Source organism: Mauremys reevesii, linkage group 5 (genome assembly GCF_016161935.1).
Source record: "Mauremys reevesii isolate NIE-2019 linkage group 5, ASM1616193v1, whole genome shotgun sequence".
In the NCBI taxonomy this organism is placed as follows: Eukaryota; Metazoa; Chordata; order Testudines; family Geoemydidae; genus Mauremys; species Mauremys reevesii.
In genome coordinates, this window is record NC_052627.1 from 73,533,693 (window position 1) to 73,549,852 (window position 16,160).

The 16,160-nt window shown below is 42.2% G+C and overlaps 1 protein-coding gene across 3 annotated transcripts in view; it reads right to left on the reverse strand.

The window, feature by feature from the left end:
• GPM6A (glycoprotein M6A) overlaps positions 1-16,160 on the reverse strand; it is a 323,841-nt gene that overhangs the window by 55,156 nt on the left and 252,525 nt on the right. For all 3 annotated transcript variants that reach the window (XM_039542540.1, XM_039542539.1, XM_039542538.1), the window contains one exon: positions 8,506-8,698. In XM_039542540.1, the coding sequence (XP_039398474.1) occupies positions 8,506-8,698 (193 nt within the window). The remainder of the gene's footprint in view (positions 1-8,505; positions 8,699-16,160) is intronic.

The following is a 16,160-nucleotide window of genomic DNA, read 5'->3' on the forward strand; positions in this document are numbered from 1 at the left end:
TAAGGGAGGCTATTTGTTTACAGAGGATGATCCTTTCCATCTGTAAAAGAAAATGGAGTTACAGGTATATGTTATTAAACTATGTATTTGTAAGGAGTGGTTAATTTGTACATACGGACACGATAGTCATCAGCCGGGATCAAACCTGGGAACTTCTGCATCAAAAGCATAGGTTATATCAATTTAACTGAAGGAAAAAATTAGTGGTATGAAGTAGGCTGTGATAGTCACTGAAGTTACTAGAAGACAACCCAATGACAATACCAAACCAAAACAATTTAGTTTAGTTTAGTTTAGTACATAGTATCATTCTTTCATAAAACAAGTGAATTTACAATCCCGGCACGCAGTATGTTAATCTTAACTGAAAGAATTCCTGATTGTTCATTCCAGGATCACAATAGGCTCCACGTTTTTCCTTCAGTTCATTGCATGGAAGCTAAGAAAGACCTAGATCTCATGAGTACAGGACCAATGGTCCTGACCCTGCTTTGAATAGCAAAGAAAAAATAGTCGTTAAAAGATGCTGCCCAGTCCTGGACAAAGTACAATAGTTGTACCTGCATTGCTGATTTCAGAGTGCTAAAAATTCATATCTTGGAACCTACATGACCACCATGGAGATGAAAGAAGTCTGGATCAAAAAATTCAGACAATATGGCTTAACAATCAGCCATCCGTTTGGAATGATTTGGGGTTTCCATCAGATTCAATGACTAAATATATAAATATTTTTCTTGCCAATACTTTGCTCCCATGCATATGATATGCAGTGTGCTTCAGTATAATGATAGAGTTATTAAAAAGATGATTGACTAACACATTGCCTCATGCTGACTGCTGAATTTCAACTCACACTGCTGAGCTGCTAGACTAACAGATTAGGTAAAAGAGACCAGCAACTTCTCACACTTAAAGTATCATAAGATCAGTTCTCAGAACAATTTAAATAACCATCTTTATATTGATGCAATCCCTTTAAATCTTAAGGGAAATAATCCCTTTACATCTCAGCAGACCGAATCCACAGTTGTGGTTAAAATATGAAACATAGCTGATTATTCCATACTGTTAATCCCCTGCGAATGCCATCTCCTACTTCTCCTCCTTCCAACATTTGTTGAACTACCTGAAAATAGCTATTTGGAGAAAGCCCCAGGATAGAGATGATATTGAAAAAGTTTGGGCCAACCTGAAGTGAAGTAGAGAGGTCACCCAGAGAACCATACCGTACATGGTTGGTCTTAGTAAAAAAAATAGTAGTTTTCAAGATTTACTGCAGATTAAAAATGTGTTAGAACTGTCCAGTTTATTAACAATATATGCATGAAGCAATGATTGGCAGAGGGGGCTGAATCATGAAGATGGTGCCTACTCAACCTATTCTACCTGCACAATCAAAATTATCTTTTAGTCTGTCGTTTTGATCCATTTGGGCTATTTTAGTTTGTGGAAGTTTAAAATGACTGTCTCTCCATTCAGATGGAACCCCAAAACAGACAGGTTTTTCAGACCAAAGATTCTGCACATAAAGACAAATCCCACTCTAGAACTGTTGTCATGTTCCATGGACTACAGTCAGAGTTTTTAGGAGTTTTTAGTCCAGGATAAGATATCAAATCAGGGCTTCCCAATGTCCTCTTCCCCTGCACTGTAGCAACCCTTGTGACTCTCCCTGCTGTCATCCCATCCAACCCTGCTTCTTCCCCAATAAGCCTCATCTCATCCTCGATGCTTTTATTTAATAGCCTGTCTCACTAATGAAGATTTTTCCTGACTCCTACACTGGAATAAATCAGCATAACTCTCAGTTGACTAATAAAAGCAAACCAGTATGCACCAGCTGAGGATCTGACCCTATGTTTTGTTTTTTAAATAGGAATAGTAAATATGTATTTATAATTTCACTCATGTTAACCACATGTGGGTTTTCACTGCCTCCAGATTGCGACTTCTTCAGGAAGGGACTGTTTCCTCTGTGTGTGTATGTATACATACATACATACATACACACACACACACACACACACACAATAGCAACTGTTCTTTTTACAAACGCTAGCCCTGCCTCTTGAGTGGCTTCTGGGTTCTGGTCGTTTCTCTGTTTTGGTTCACTCATTTTAAACCATCATTGTACTGGAGTATTGTGCTCTTCATCTTTTTTTACATTAAATAATTCTAGAGGTGGGGATGGGATTATTATTTTTCTTATGGGAAGTTGTTAATTAAAAACCTGCATGGATCTGGACCATTATTCAAAGGCTGCAACAAACAGCAATTGTATCAGATAATGAGGCTGCCAAGCCACTGTTCTCCACGAGAAACCCTGGTGCTTAGAAGAAATGTTATTAGACTTTAGCATTTTTGTTTCTGGCCTAGCAAGAACAGGTCTGTGCTATCCACAAGGTGTGCTTTTCTCTGTATGTGCCAGCTCCTGCTTTTAGATTGCAGTGAGTGCTTATATCTACATAAATTGCATTGCATGATTGTAAAAAAATAAAACTTAATATAGAAAATAATCTAAGATTGTAAATGCACTGAGAAGAATGAAAGGTCATAATAAATAAAGGATGGCCAATAAATTATGTTGTAAAGGTTTTGCACAAATGTAGTCGTGGCTGCAGTAAAAAGACCTTTATCTACCAAACACACAGAACAGCTCTCAAATGTAGATTGATTTTTAGATTGCATGACATACTGAAACCAACATGTCAATAAACCAGAGAGAAGCCATAAGCATGATTAAATACATTTCAACACAATGAGTTCCATTACACAATCCGCTTTGTACATTTTTCACTGAGGGGCACACTCTGGGTCACACAGAAATATTTCACATCACTGGCAGCATTAAGGAAAAAGCCTCTTAAAACAGAGAAAAATTGATCACTTAGGGTGGCTTTTCTCATAATTTTTCTCTATTTTTTACTTGTGATCAGAAGGTCTATCTATTGTGGCAGTTCACTGACGGAGAGGCAAGAAATCATAAAAGGGAGAAATTATTAATTTTCATTATTTACAGAATTTTGCTTCTTTCAAGACAACATGATTTACAAAGGGCATTTTGGACTGCCACCTGCTGAACTATGTTGTGATAAAACACCAATCACTGACTCTCCTAGAAAATTACCTTTAAGGGCATAATAAAGGACAGTTACCTGTTCCGTAACTGGCGTTCTTCGAGATGTGTTGCTCATGTCTATTCTACAGTAGGTGTGCGTGCTTGCCACATCTAACAGTGCCAGAAGTTTTTCCCTCAGCAGTACCCATAGGGGGAGCGCTGCTGCGACCCCTGGAGTGGTGCCACTATGGCGCACTATAAGAAGCGCTGAGCGCCCCCCGCCCCTCAGTTCCTTCTTGCCTGACCAACTCTGACAGTGAGGAAGGAGGGTGGGATGTGGAATAGACATGAGCAACACATTTCGAAGAATGCCAGTTACGGAATAGGTAACTGTCTTTCTTCTTCGAGTGCTTGCTCATGTGTATTCCACAGTAGGTGATTACAAGCTCTGTGTGATGGAGGTGGGTAGGAGTTTATGAATCCCCTAGCTTAAGCACAGCCCTACCGAAAACAGAGTCATCCCTGGCATGGGAGACGATTGCATAGTGCGAAGTGAACGTGTGTCCTGAGGACCAGGATGCGGCCCTACAGATAGGGATGGGGATAGGGACATGGACCACAAAGGCAGCCAACGAGGCCTGAGCCCTTGATGAGTGAGCCCTTATGATAGGTGGTGCGGGAACCCCTGCTAGGTTGTAGCATGTCCGGATGCACGATGTGATCCTCCAAGATAGTCTCTGGGTGGAGATCGGTTGGCCCTTCATGCACTCTGCCGAGGCAACAAAGAGTTGCGAACACCGATGGAACGGCTTAGTCCACTCCAGATAAAAGGCCAGAGCCCTGCGCACATCGAGAGTATGGAGGTGGCATTTCTCGTTAGAAGCACGCGGCTTAGGGCAGAGGATAAGTCCAAAGATGTCCTGGTTCATGAGAAAGGTGGAGACCACCTTGGGGATGAATACAGGGTGTGGGCGGAGCTGAACCTTGTCTTTGTGAAAGACTGTATAAGGGGAGGTCACAGGTCAGGGCCCTACCCTCTGAGACCCGCCAGGCTGATGTGATGGCCACAAGGAAGGCTACCTTCCAGGAAAGGTGAGACCACGAGCATGTGGCCAGGGGTTCAAACGGGGGCCCTGTGAGGAGGGACAGCAGCAAGTTTAGATCCCACTGAGGGACGGGCGTTCTAGCATAAGGGAAGGACCGGTCTAGCCCTTTGAGGAAACGCCCGGTGATGGCATGGGAGAAAACCGAGCAGCCCTGAACCGGTGGATGGAATGCCGAAATAGCTGCCAGGTGCACCCTGACAGAGGATGGGTCCAGGCCTTGAGTTCGAAGGGAAAGGAGGTACTCAAGGACAAGCTGGAGCGGGGCAGATGTTGGGGAAACACCCCCCTCACCTGCCCACCTGGAGAACCTGGACCATTTGCCAAGTAGGTCTGGCATGTGGATGGCTTCCTACTTTCGAGGAGGACACGCCTGACCCCCTCCGAACACCCTCTCTCCTCTGCATTTAGCCATTGATCAGCCAGGCTGTCATTCGGAGATCATCCAGATTGAGGTGGAGGAGGTGGCCCTGGTCCTGGGAGAGGAGGTCCTGGCGGAGCGGCAACAGCCAGGGAGGGACTGTGAGTAAGCCTAGGAGGGTCCAGTACCAATGCTGCCGGGACCAAGCTGGGGCGATTAGGAAGACACGTGCTTTGTCCATTTTTACTTTCTCCAGGACCTTGGCAATGAGGGGAAACGGGGGAAAAGCGTAAAGAAGTTGGCCTGACCATGACAGGAGGAAGGCATAGGAGACTGCGTTCCTCCCCACCAGAACAGAACCTGTGGCAATGGCAGTTCTGCCTGGTCACAAATAGGTCTACTTGGGGAGAGCCCCATGCTTGGAAGGGCTGGTGAGTGACCTCTGAGTGGAGCGACCACTCGTGGTGGGACGAGAAAACCCTGCTCAGGCAATCGGCCTGTGTGTTGTTGACACCCGGCAAGTGGAAGGCCTTCAGGGAGATGTCATGGGCTATACAAAACTCCCAGAGGTTGAGGGCTTCCAGGCAGAGGGCCAAGGACCGTGTTCTGCCTTGCCTGTTGATGTAAAGCATTGCGGCAGCGTTGTCCGTGAGTAATCTGACCACCTTGCCGCGCAGCTGCGAGCTGAACACCACGCAGACTAATCGTATCACCCTGAGCTCCCTGACGTTTATGTGAAGAGACAGCTCCTTGGCCGACCACATCCCTTGGGTCTGCGAGTTCCCTAAGTGGGCTCCCCAGCCCAGGTCTCCCATGTCGGACACTAGGTCTAGTGACAGGGTGGGGTCCCAGAAGGGAAGTCCCTGGAGCATATTGTCCAGGCAGGACCACCATTGAAGCGTTGCGATCACCCCTGCCAATACCGAGAGGACCTTGTCTAGTTTGTTGCAGGCCTGGGAGAACTCTGAGGCCAACCAGAGTTGGAGGGGCCTCATCCGAAGCCTGGCATGGCAGACCATGAACATACACGCCACCATGTGGCCCAAGAGCTGTAGGCATACCCTGGCTGTGGTAATGGGGAACTTCGTGACCGAGGCTATAAGCCCCTTCAGGGTCAGGAACCTATCCATGGCAAGGGAGGCTGTAGCCTTGGAGGCATCCAGAAGAGCGCCTATGAATTCTATGCGCTGCACCAGGACCAATGTCGACTTGGCCTCGTTTACTAGGAGGCCGAGTTTGACACACATGGCCAAGAGCAGGTCCACATGGATCTGAACCTGGGATTGGGAGCAGCCAGTCATCGAGGTAGGGCAATATTTGTACCCCTTGACATCTGAGATAGGCCACCACTACCGCCATACACTTTGTGAATACCCTGGGTGCGGTGGACAGGCCAAAGGGAAGGACCGCAAACTGGTAGTGGCCCTGTCCCACTAGGAAATGGAGGAAGTGTTATCTTGGATCTAACATACAGAAAAATGAGATCAATGAGAGGACTGCCAAGGAAGCAGGTACTTTTAAGTAAGACTGGGAAAAAAAACGTGGATGAAGCCAAATCATTAGATTTAAAGAAAAAATTAAATTTGGCTTTATAGCTCCTTTATCATTTCCAGTGATTTATCTACATTTGAACTGTGGCCCTTGACTGATACTTTCACTTAAGATTTTGACAGGGGAACCTGGAAAACTAGCTATGAACTGAGAGCATTGATTTGCAGCAGTTCTGCACTAATGGGTTCCCAGAGACTAATAAAATAAGTTACAGTCTAATAAAATGACTGATCTTTCATTCAGTGATAACACTGAACCTTAGCTGTGAAGTCAAGTTATACACATTATTCTAAATGCTGGGATTAAAAAAATAGCAGAAGCCACATGTTTCCCAGCTGTACTATAAACTACACTGCAGAACAGCGAGATCAGATAACAAGCTCAGAACCCTCACTCCTAACTAAGGTGATGGAATCTGGATATGGCAAAGTGGTGATTTACTTGATTTGCATGAATGTCTCTTGCTGACTAATCCGACAAGCAATATTGTCAGTGCCTATGAAGAAAATCCTTGCACAGTAAGGCAGGGTGGTGATAGGACAGGACTGTGATAGCCAGGAGATCTGGATTCTATTTCCAACTCTGTCACTGCCTTTCGTGTCACTGTCACTTTCCCTGTTGTGGGGAAATCACTTTGTCCCTCCCTGAGCCCCCACAGAGAAGCTATGATGCTCCCCATAATGAAAAGTAGGGTCCCTCAGCTTTGGCTAGGCCCATATGCATCAGAACTTGCTTTCAAATCCTGAGAAGGGGGTGTTTTTTACGAGGAAGGGAGGAACAGAAGAACCACCACTAAGATGTGTCATTTTATTAAGATTTGATTAAGATTAGGGCACATATACACTGTGAAAACACCTGGCAGCAGGGAGTCTCAGAGTAAGGGTTAACTGACTTGGGCTCCTGGGGCTTGTGCTACAGAGCTAAAAGTAGCAGTGTAGATGTTTCTGCTCAGGCTGGGGCCTGGGCTCTGAGACCCACTCCCCTCACCAGGTTTCACAGCCCAGTCTCAAATCTGAGCGGGAAAGTCTACTATGCTAGTTTTAGCTACTTTTGTAGTGAGCCCACGCCAGTTGATGCAGGCTCTGAGGGTACATCTACACAGAAAAGAAAAACCCACAGCTGGCCTGTGCCAGCCGACTCAGGCTTGGGGCGCTCGGGTTGCAGGGCTATTTCATTGCTGTGTAGAGTTCCAGGCTCGGGCTGGAGCCCAAGCTATGGGACCCTTCCACCTTGCAACTAGTTTGCAAAATGGCACAGAGGAAAGTTGATGCTGAACAACATTCAAGTCTGTAAAAGCAGCGAAGAGTCCTGTGGCACCTTATAGGCTAACAGATGTTTTGGAGCATGAGCTTTCGTGGGTGAATACCCACTTCGTCGGACGAAAGCTCATGCTCCAAAACGTCTGTTAGCCTATAAGGTGCCACAGGACTCTCTGCTGCTTTTACAGATCCAGACTAACACGGCTACCCCTCTGAAACTTAACATTCAAGTTTGTAAGTTTTTCCAAGGAAATTTCCCCAGGTTGGAGAAGGGAGCATACCTTGTCAAGCAGCTACTCCCGAACTCTCGTTCATTCCCTGTCTTCTAGACCTGTGGAGTCCACTGTTGTCAACTCTTGTGATTTTATTGTAAGTCTCATGATATTTGGGGGTTTTCTTAAAGCCCCAGCTCCTGGAGTTGTGTTAGTACATGAGAATCTCAGCTCAAAAACAAAAAGGCAAATAAAAAGAACCCAACATTGATGATTTAAAAAACAAAGTCTGATGATTTTAAGTCAACAATCATATCGTTTTGGGGGGATAGACTCATGAGTTTTGAATGGTTGGCAAATGTGACGTCCTCACCATTGTTTGGCTTGTGTGGTTGTGCCCCCCGCTATTGCAGGAGTATAGCTTTCCCATCCCTCTTCCATCTTTGCTAGAACATTTGCCTTTTCGTAATGATTACCATTTTTCTAAATTATTTGTAACCACACGGGAATGTGTTTGCTAAGTATCAAAGTTAATTACTTATGCAAAGCAAAGCTATGACTGATGTTTACAGTGGATCACTAACAATGAATTAATATTTTTATATATTACATAATGCATTGTAATTACTTAATCCATTTAATAAAAATTATAAATATGGGAACATCCATAAAGATCACAAAATATATTAAATACTAAAAATTACATCAATTATTAAGTAATCAATAGCTAAAAATTACTACTAGATTCAAAAGTTTATTAAAAATTACTTGTAGAAAGGAAAGACATTAGCATTATTAGAATTACAATTTACTGTGCTTATCTTACACTATTGCATGTACTTGGGTTATACGATCTGTGCTTTTTATTGAAGCATACATTCATCAATCTTATTTTTCTCCCTTTTCTTAATTTTCAGCCACCTAAAAACAGAGTCTCAAAAGGTTGAACAATGCTTACATGGTAAAGACATCAATAATGTCCCCGGCAGCTCTTGCCATCTCAAAGTAGGTTTGCAGGATGTTGACAGTTCCCGAGAGTGCTTCATGTCCACAGCCACAGAACAGTGCGACCCCAGCATAGAGCAGGATGGTGGCAATCAGTGAGGCATAGGGAATACCCCCCAAGCACTTGATGCAGCACTCAAAGCACCCTGCATAGGAAAGAAAATAATAATATAACATTTTTTATTGTCTGGCTATTCTAAAAGCATCAGCACCTTTTTTGAGGTAAGGCAATATTTGTGTTCATGGATACGGCATATGCACTCTGGAAATTGAAGACTGCGGGCCAAGGAAAGAGCATGTCAGCCATCAGCAATACAACTTTCCCTACACTGTCACTGTTCTCAGCATCAGAAAATGGAGGGCGGTTCATTCAGCTCTTATGCTTTCTCAATTGTTGTTTGACCCATTAAACACCAACAATCCTGACTAAAAGGAACTATTAAGCAGTGTGAATCTCCTGTATTTTATGTGCTTCTGGTGTTTCTACTCTGAGCAGATTACCATGCTGAAACTAGGCTAAACCTATAATCATTACTCTAGTTGCTCAGCTAATGGATTATAAAAGAGGACCTAAACAAAACCAGAGAGGAACAATGGTACAGTAATCAGGGCAGTGGCCTGAGGCTCAGTAGAACTACATTCAATTCCCTGCTCCATCACAGACTATCTGTGTGAGATTGGGCAAGTCATTTAGTCTCTCTGTGTCTCAGTTCCCTCTCGTAAAACAGGGATAATACTTCGCTGGCATGTTGGAGTGAGGATAAACACATTGTCTGGCACTCAGATACTACAGTTACAAAAGTACCAGTAAAAAATCCCCACGTGCACACACTTAGAGCCTGGTTTGCCTTTTACACCAGTATAACTCCACTTACTTTAGGGTTATTGCTCCTGATTTACACCAGTCTAAGGGCTTGGCTACACTTACAAATTTGCAGCGCTGCAGCAGGGTGTGAAAACACACACCCTACAAAGCGCCAGTGTAGTCAAAGCCCCAGCACTGGGAGCCGCGCTCCCATCGCTGTCCATTATTCCCCACAGGGAAGTGGAGTACGGACAGCGCTGGGAGAGTTTTCTCCCAGCGCTGGCGCTTTGACTACACTTAGCGCTTCAAAGCGCTGCCGCGGCAGCGCTTTGAAATGCAAGTGTAGCCAAAGCCTAAGTGAAATCAGAAAAGGACCTAGAAAATAAAAATAGTTTAGATATTACAGGTAAACCACAAGGCTTTAATACTGTACAGTGGCTTAACCTTTAGACCTCTAAGGTTGAGCATATTCAGCCTTAGATTACTACGATGAGTTTATTCAGATCCCATGTCGCTTTTCTTCTCCTGCAGCACTTACATTTCTCTCCCCACGCTTGCTCCTTCCCAGCTCCCCTACACTTTCTTCCCCACCAAGAGGCAGAAGATGGCACTTGCCTCCCAGAATAGAGAGCCTCATGATTTCTGTCCATCTACATTCACCTCCCAGGCAGCCTCTCCAGACTCCTTCCCAAAGTCTCTTCAAGTCTGGCATGACCTCCTAATGCATGCTTCCTGCTAGATCCAAGAGGAGAATAGACAAGAACCAGGAGCAGAGGGAAGATGGGTAGCTTCCTTGTTGGGTTATGGTTAAACAGGTAAACACAACTGTACAGTGACTACAAACTTTCTCTTCCAACCACAGTACCAATTTAGGCCCAAATTTTAGGATTTGGGGCAGAAGAGGAAGGAGTGGCTCTGTGACCTAGGTGTATAAAACAATGGGGTTTTTTGGTATACAATTCTACATTTGTAAGATCAACTTTCATGATAAAGAGATTGCACCACAGTACTTGTAGTAGATGAACTGAAAAATACTATTTCTTCTCTTTTTACTGTGAACATTTTTGTAATAAAAATAAGTATAAAGTGAGCACTGTACACCTTGTATTCTGTATTGTAATTGAAATCTATATACTTGAAAATGTAGAAAATATCCAAAAATATTTAAATAAATGGTATTCTATTATTGTTTAAGAGCGTGATACATTTCTTTAATCATGCAATTAATCACGATTAATTTTTTTAATTGCTTGACAGCCCTAATATATGAGAAAGGCAAATTTTGAGGACTATACTACATAAAAGTGCCTCATTTCTAGGAATATTTCCATGGTTTGCATAAAACTCTTAAAAACTTCAGCATTGTATCATTATGGTAGTCCCAGTCCATGAGAACTGGAGTGAAACTGACTAGGAAATGATTAGACTAGTTTAACCATCCAAGCTGAGAGCATAGCAAAATAATAAATGGCCTACATGGGAAACTAAATCATAGGTTTGGGGGTTGGTGGTTTTTAATTCTGTAAGATTATCACTAAACACCACAGAGAATTTTAAAAAAAACATATTTGAGGCCAGATTCTCTGCTCTGGTCAAGCTGTGCTTGGCAGAAGATCAGACGGGGGTGGGAAGTGCCCAAAATTCATCTTTGTGGTCCCATGATCCTAACTCAGCACTGGGTTGATCTACCAAGACAAAAAGACCAACCTTAAGGTGCCAGCTGCCAACAGTCCTCAGGGACCATTCCAGGAGCTGATATCATGCTGGTATAGGAGTCGTGGCCAGGGCCATGCTTCCTTTTCCCCAGACATGTTCCTTGCCAACAGAAATCTGGAGTGATGTTGGCAGCACTATAGTGTTAAAGGATTGCCCTACACGGGGGCAATTTTCCGTTGGCCATGTCTGCACGTTTTAAGGCAGCTTTGAACTGAGAGGATTAACTCCATTAGATCATGTTCTCTTTGGTGCAGGGACTGCGGGTGAAATCCTGTGACACGAAGTCAGTGGGAATATTGCTGTTGACCTCCCTGCGGCAAGGATTTCATCCTGTTTCTTCTGGCGTGTGCATGGACAGTGACCGTGGGAAATTATCATAACAGAAATAATAGGTAATAATGAAGTCAGTAGAATTATACAGATATGAAACCAGTGTAAGAAGAGAATCAGGCTCACAAAAGACATGGAGAGAAACAAACTATTCCAAACATTTGCCCAAAGACCTCCAATCACATATTTGTATATTGATTTTAAAGACACCCATCCTGGTAATACACTGGGAAATCAGTGTTTCAAAAGCAGTGAAGATAAATATGAGACCATATGAGTTGGGAAGGAGTCTCTGGCTAATATACGCAATGATGGAATACCAATATCATTTGAACAATTTACTAATAAAATTTACTAATTTTGGCAAGACCAATGGAAAGCGCTAATAGATAAACCAATCCAAAGTGACTAAATAATTAATGCATAAAAGGACTCCACAAATTAGGACTAATTCCCATTGATTTCTTCTGGTGATGTAAAAAGAGAGCGAGATAAAGCAGTAATGTGGTTATGCTGTAAGAACAAATTATGACATCAACATAGCTCATAAGACATACACATAATTAAACCTACTAGTATAATTCTCATCCTTCCACCCTAAAAATGTGCAATTGTCTATACTTGCAAACTTGCTAAAAATATTACTATATATTTTACCTACTGTATAATTTATCCACCTACAGCATGTATTAGTTACCTATATAGTTGTTATGCAAACTCCTCTCAGAGTGACGCACACTGTTTTGGGAAAGTGATCTAGAAAACATTTGAGAATTTTTTCTCAAGCCATGATGGTACTGAGGTATATTCACCTTTCAGGGCATGAGTCCCAGGGCCAGCGACGTAGTTACATATGCACAACCATGAACATACTAATTTGGAAATACATGATCCACTCATTTATTTTATTGTTCACCTTGTGCTAGAACCCTATGTGATGCAATATAAAAAGAAAGATGACCATGTTCACACTAAGGTTTCAACACTATTGCAACCACTGATGTATCACTACTGTTGCATGTTTGTGATAAATCTTATACAAAGTATCTCTTGTAAGGGATCATTGGAAAAGTTGTAATCTGTTGAACAATGTTATCCAATTTATGTGTGTATTATCATTGTATATGAAGTTATGAATCTTTGTTCTGTGTTTGTAACACCCACAAGGCAGATTTACATCAAGACCAGCCAGGCATGGTTGATGGGCCATTAAGAAGAATCAACTCTTCCAGTGGGCTCCTCATGAGGACCACACAGAGAGCATATGGACAATGGAGGTCTGCTGACTCAGCAAGGCATGGAGAACATGTGAACCCTGACTCCATGTTTGTGACAGTAACTTTCCATGCACATGGGCTGAGGATATAAATGGAGACTGAGAGCTCCTTTCCTGCTCCAGATCTCTGGATAATGATTTCTAACAAAGGGAAACTTTGAACAATGGACAGGTTCCCCCAGTCTTTTGGGTGATCCAGAGAGACGTACTGCAAGCTAGAAGATTTAACATCACTACGATTGTCCTGATCTACAAATTCTGAAATCAACTGTAATGTACTTGATTCATTTTAACCATTTAATAACTCTCTTTATTATATTAATAAACCTTTAGTTTAGTTTACTAAAGGACTGGCTACCCATGTGGTTTTGGGGTGAGATCCAGAAGTACATAGTTACCTGGGGTGAAGTGTCCAGTTCTTTGGAACTGGAAAAACCTAATATATGGGATTTCTGGTTTTTAATATTCATTTATCACAGAAGTCTGGTTTGTCTGTGTGGTGCATGAGGGCCTGAAGGTGACTGACTGTGGCTCCATAATAATTAGTACAGTATTTTGGAAGCACACATTTATTAACTGATTTGCTGAAATCTTGTGATAGAGTACACCATCAGTCTGGGGTATATGCCCTGAATTCTGACCTGAGATTGGCGCTCTTAGACGTGTCCTCTTCCAGGCAGTGTGACAAACTATTTAACAAGCACAATTCAGTGTCAATAGTGGCTGTGCTCACTTTGCCTCTTGTTTACCTAGATTTTTTTTTCAATTTAAGGTTCTAATATAGAACTGCTGGGGCTATATACTTCTGACAAACCATAAGAAATGTCCCATTCCTCCAATATTGGATTTCCCCCCCTCGGCCTTGGAATTGCATATCATAAAAGCAGAACTGGCCATTTCATTCCTCATCAATCCACAGAGAAACTATTATATCCAAATGCATCGTAGGTGGCAAGCCATGGGGCTGTACTATGTATGCGTAGTGCCAACTTCCAAAAATGTTATTCTTAGCTACCAAAACAGGTGCACTTTAAGGCTGTGTTAATAGGTGTCCAAACCACAAACAACTGCCTCCTCCCCCCCCTCACTGTAGACTATTCTTGCCCAGATTAGGAATAACCTGTGTACTAGAATGCCCTTCGTAGCTCTTGCTGTAAAAGGTCTGAAAAGTAGTCTCTGCACAGGTTTTGTAGAGGAACTAGAATTTGCTCCTCCAATCTGTGCTGCTTTTAGTGGCTGCAAGTTATCTAATGTGCTTCTTCATGCAGCAGCCAACCATAATTTGGTGCTGAGTGTGTATATAATTTTCTCTTTACTTTATATTAAGGAGATAAATAACTTAGATCTCAGTACAGCAATTTAAACTGCAGTAGGGGTTTATACACAAATTGGGCATAGAAACACCACCACTACCACCACAATCATTCTCCTTGTTTATAAAGTGTTAGTATTATGTGAACTCTTTGCCATCACTGCAGCTGATGTTCTGCAAGTGACATATGAAATGAACAATCAGTCTCTGTCTAATGCACAGATAGAATACCGGCTCAGAGCCTGATTGTCTTGTCACTTAAACCCATGAAAATTGTATTGAAATCAATGGAATTACTCTGCTGTAAAATGGGTGTGACAGCAGAATCAGGCATGCATTATTGCAATTATGGTCCTGGCTATAATATCTAGTATTCAGAAAGCCTATCAAGTCCAGAACAAGAAGGCAAAAGAGAAAAACAAGAATACACAGAATATTGAAGTAGTTTGTATTTTTATTTGTATTTTTTTCCCTTTCTGAAAGCATCAACTGATCCACTTGCTAGGGACTGATTCAGCCTCCCCCTACCCCGCCAAAAGCTGGAGGACTCTCATATCCACTTTTACTTGCAATGGCTGGTAACGGACCCTCAAGGCCATAAGGCCAGCAGGAGATGGCTGTGATGCAGCTGAGTCTTCTCTTCTCCCATGCCACTCCCTTAATTCATCTCCTATGTACAGTATAACTGGCTCTATGCCAACCAGGTATTCCCCTCACCAGAGAACTCTTCATCTGACTGATCAGGGCAATTATGTTGCATGATGGACCAGGACCTGACTGATGTGTTGACAGCAATGCTTGCTTAGTAATATGCCCACACAGCTGGAACTCTTTCCCTGAGGAAATATGATTAAGCATAAATTCTCCAACTTTAGTAAGACCAGCAAAATGTTTGTCTTTGCACAGACCATCACAACTGATTATATTCTAGTTTTCTAGCTCTTTGATACAATCACATGCAGCACGAGCATGGTGTTTGATCTCCTTCTGTGAAACTGTGAATATCTCAATTTAAACCTGTAAATTGCCCAGATGGTGCTGGACACCAAATAATCATCATAAATGATACAAAGCCAAAAGTACGTCTATTCATGGCCATATTTGGTCCTCAGTCTGTATACAGAACTGCCATGTTTTAAACATACAACTCATGGATCATAGGACCTAGGAAACTTATTCAATACACAGTATTTGTAACACAGAAAACTGCAAGAGATAAGCATATCTGTTAGTATTTATAATTCTAGGTGTATATATTCCTTTTTTATACTTCCTGAGCACAAAAAGAAACCAACTTTCAGAGTTTAGTATCTTGGATACTTACAAAATTTTGCAACAAAAAGTAGCAACAGACTGTGGACTAAGTAGCATAACTGTAAAATAACTTTGTTTACACTCCAAATGCCTTTTTAGCTCCAGTGTAATGAGCATGTGAAACCAAACATCTTTGTTTTATTCTCTAGATCTATAAAATGAAAGTCAATTTAAGCCATTTCTGTTTAACATCCCCCTCAACAATCAAAAGACAAATGCATCTTGACTACGGACTGATTTGCCAAATTTCCATTTGATATGAATTAAACCTCCCAGAAATGTGATTTATTTATTCTAATGACCAACTAAGATGTTAATTAAATGCAAAAATCCAATTTGTTAAATCAGATCAAAATCAAATCAGTTAAAACAGACAGAGGCTCTGTGGTCTTATTCTGTCAGATGCTTATCACCTCCCCCTATAAACTGAATGCTGTACACTCAGTGGATTGTTTCATTTGTCTTAATTTATACTGCTGAGTGATTGATTATTTTTTGCTTTGTTGTTTAATTTCCAAGGCAAAGTTACTCCATTGTAAAGAGGAGTAAGAACTGAAAAGTTGGAATCTGGATTTTGAATTTCTCCCACCATCTCAAAGGTAGCTCAGGGATTTTCAGATCCAGAGTTTTGATGTAGTCTGCAGATAGAGTCCATCAATAAGGATCAGACTGGGGGCTATATCCACAAAGGGCCAGAGAGAAAATGACTTTGTAGCCCAAAGGTTAGGGAACTCCCATGGGAGAATATTTAATTATTATAACCAGTGGAACAACTTCAACAGAAGAGATTGAGAGAGACCTGCACCAGAATACTTCATATTTCAGTGCTTAAGGCATTTTTCCTGGGAGGGTGGA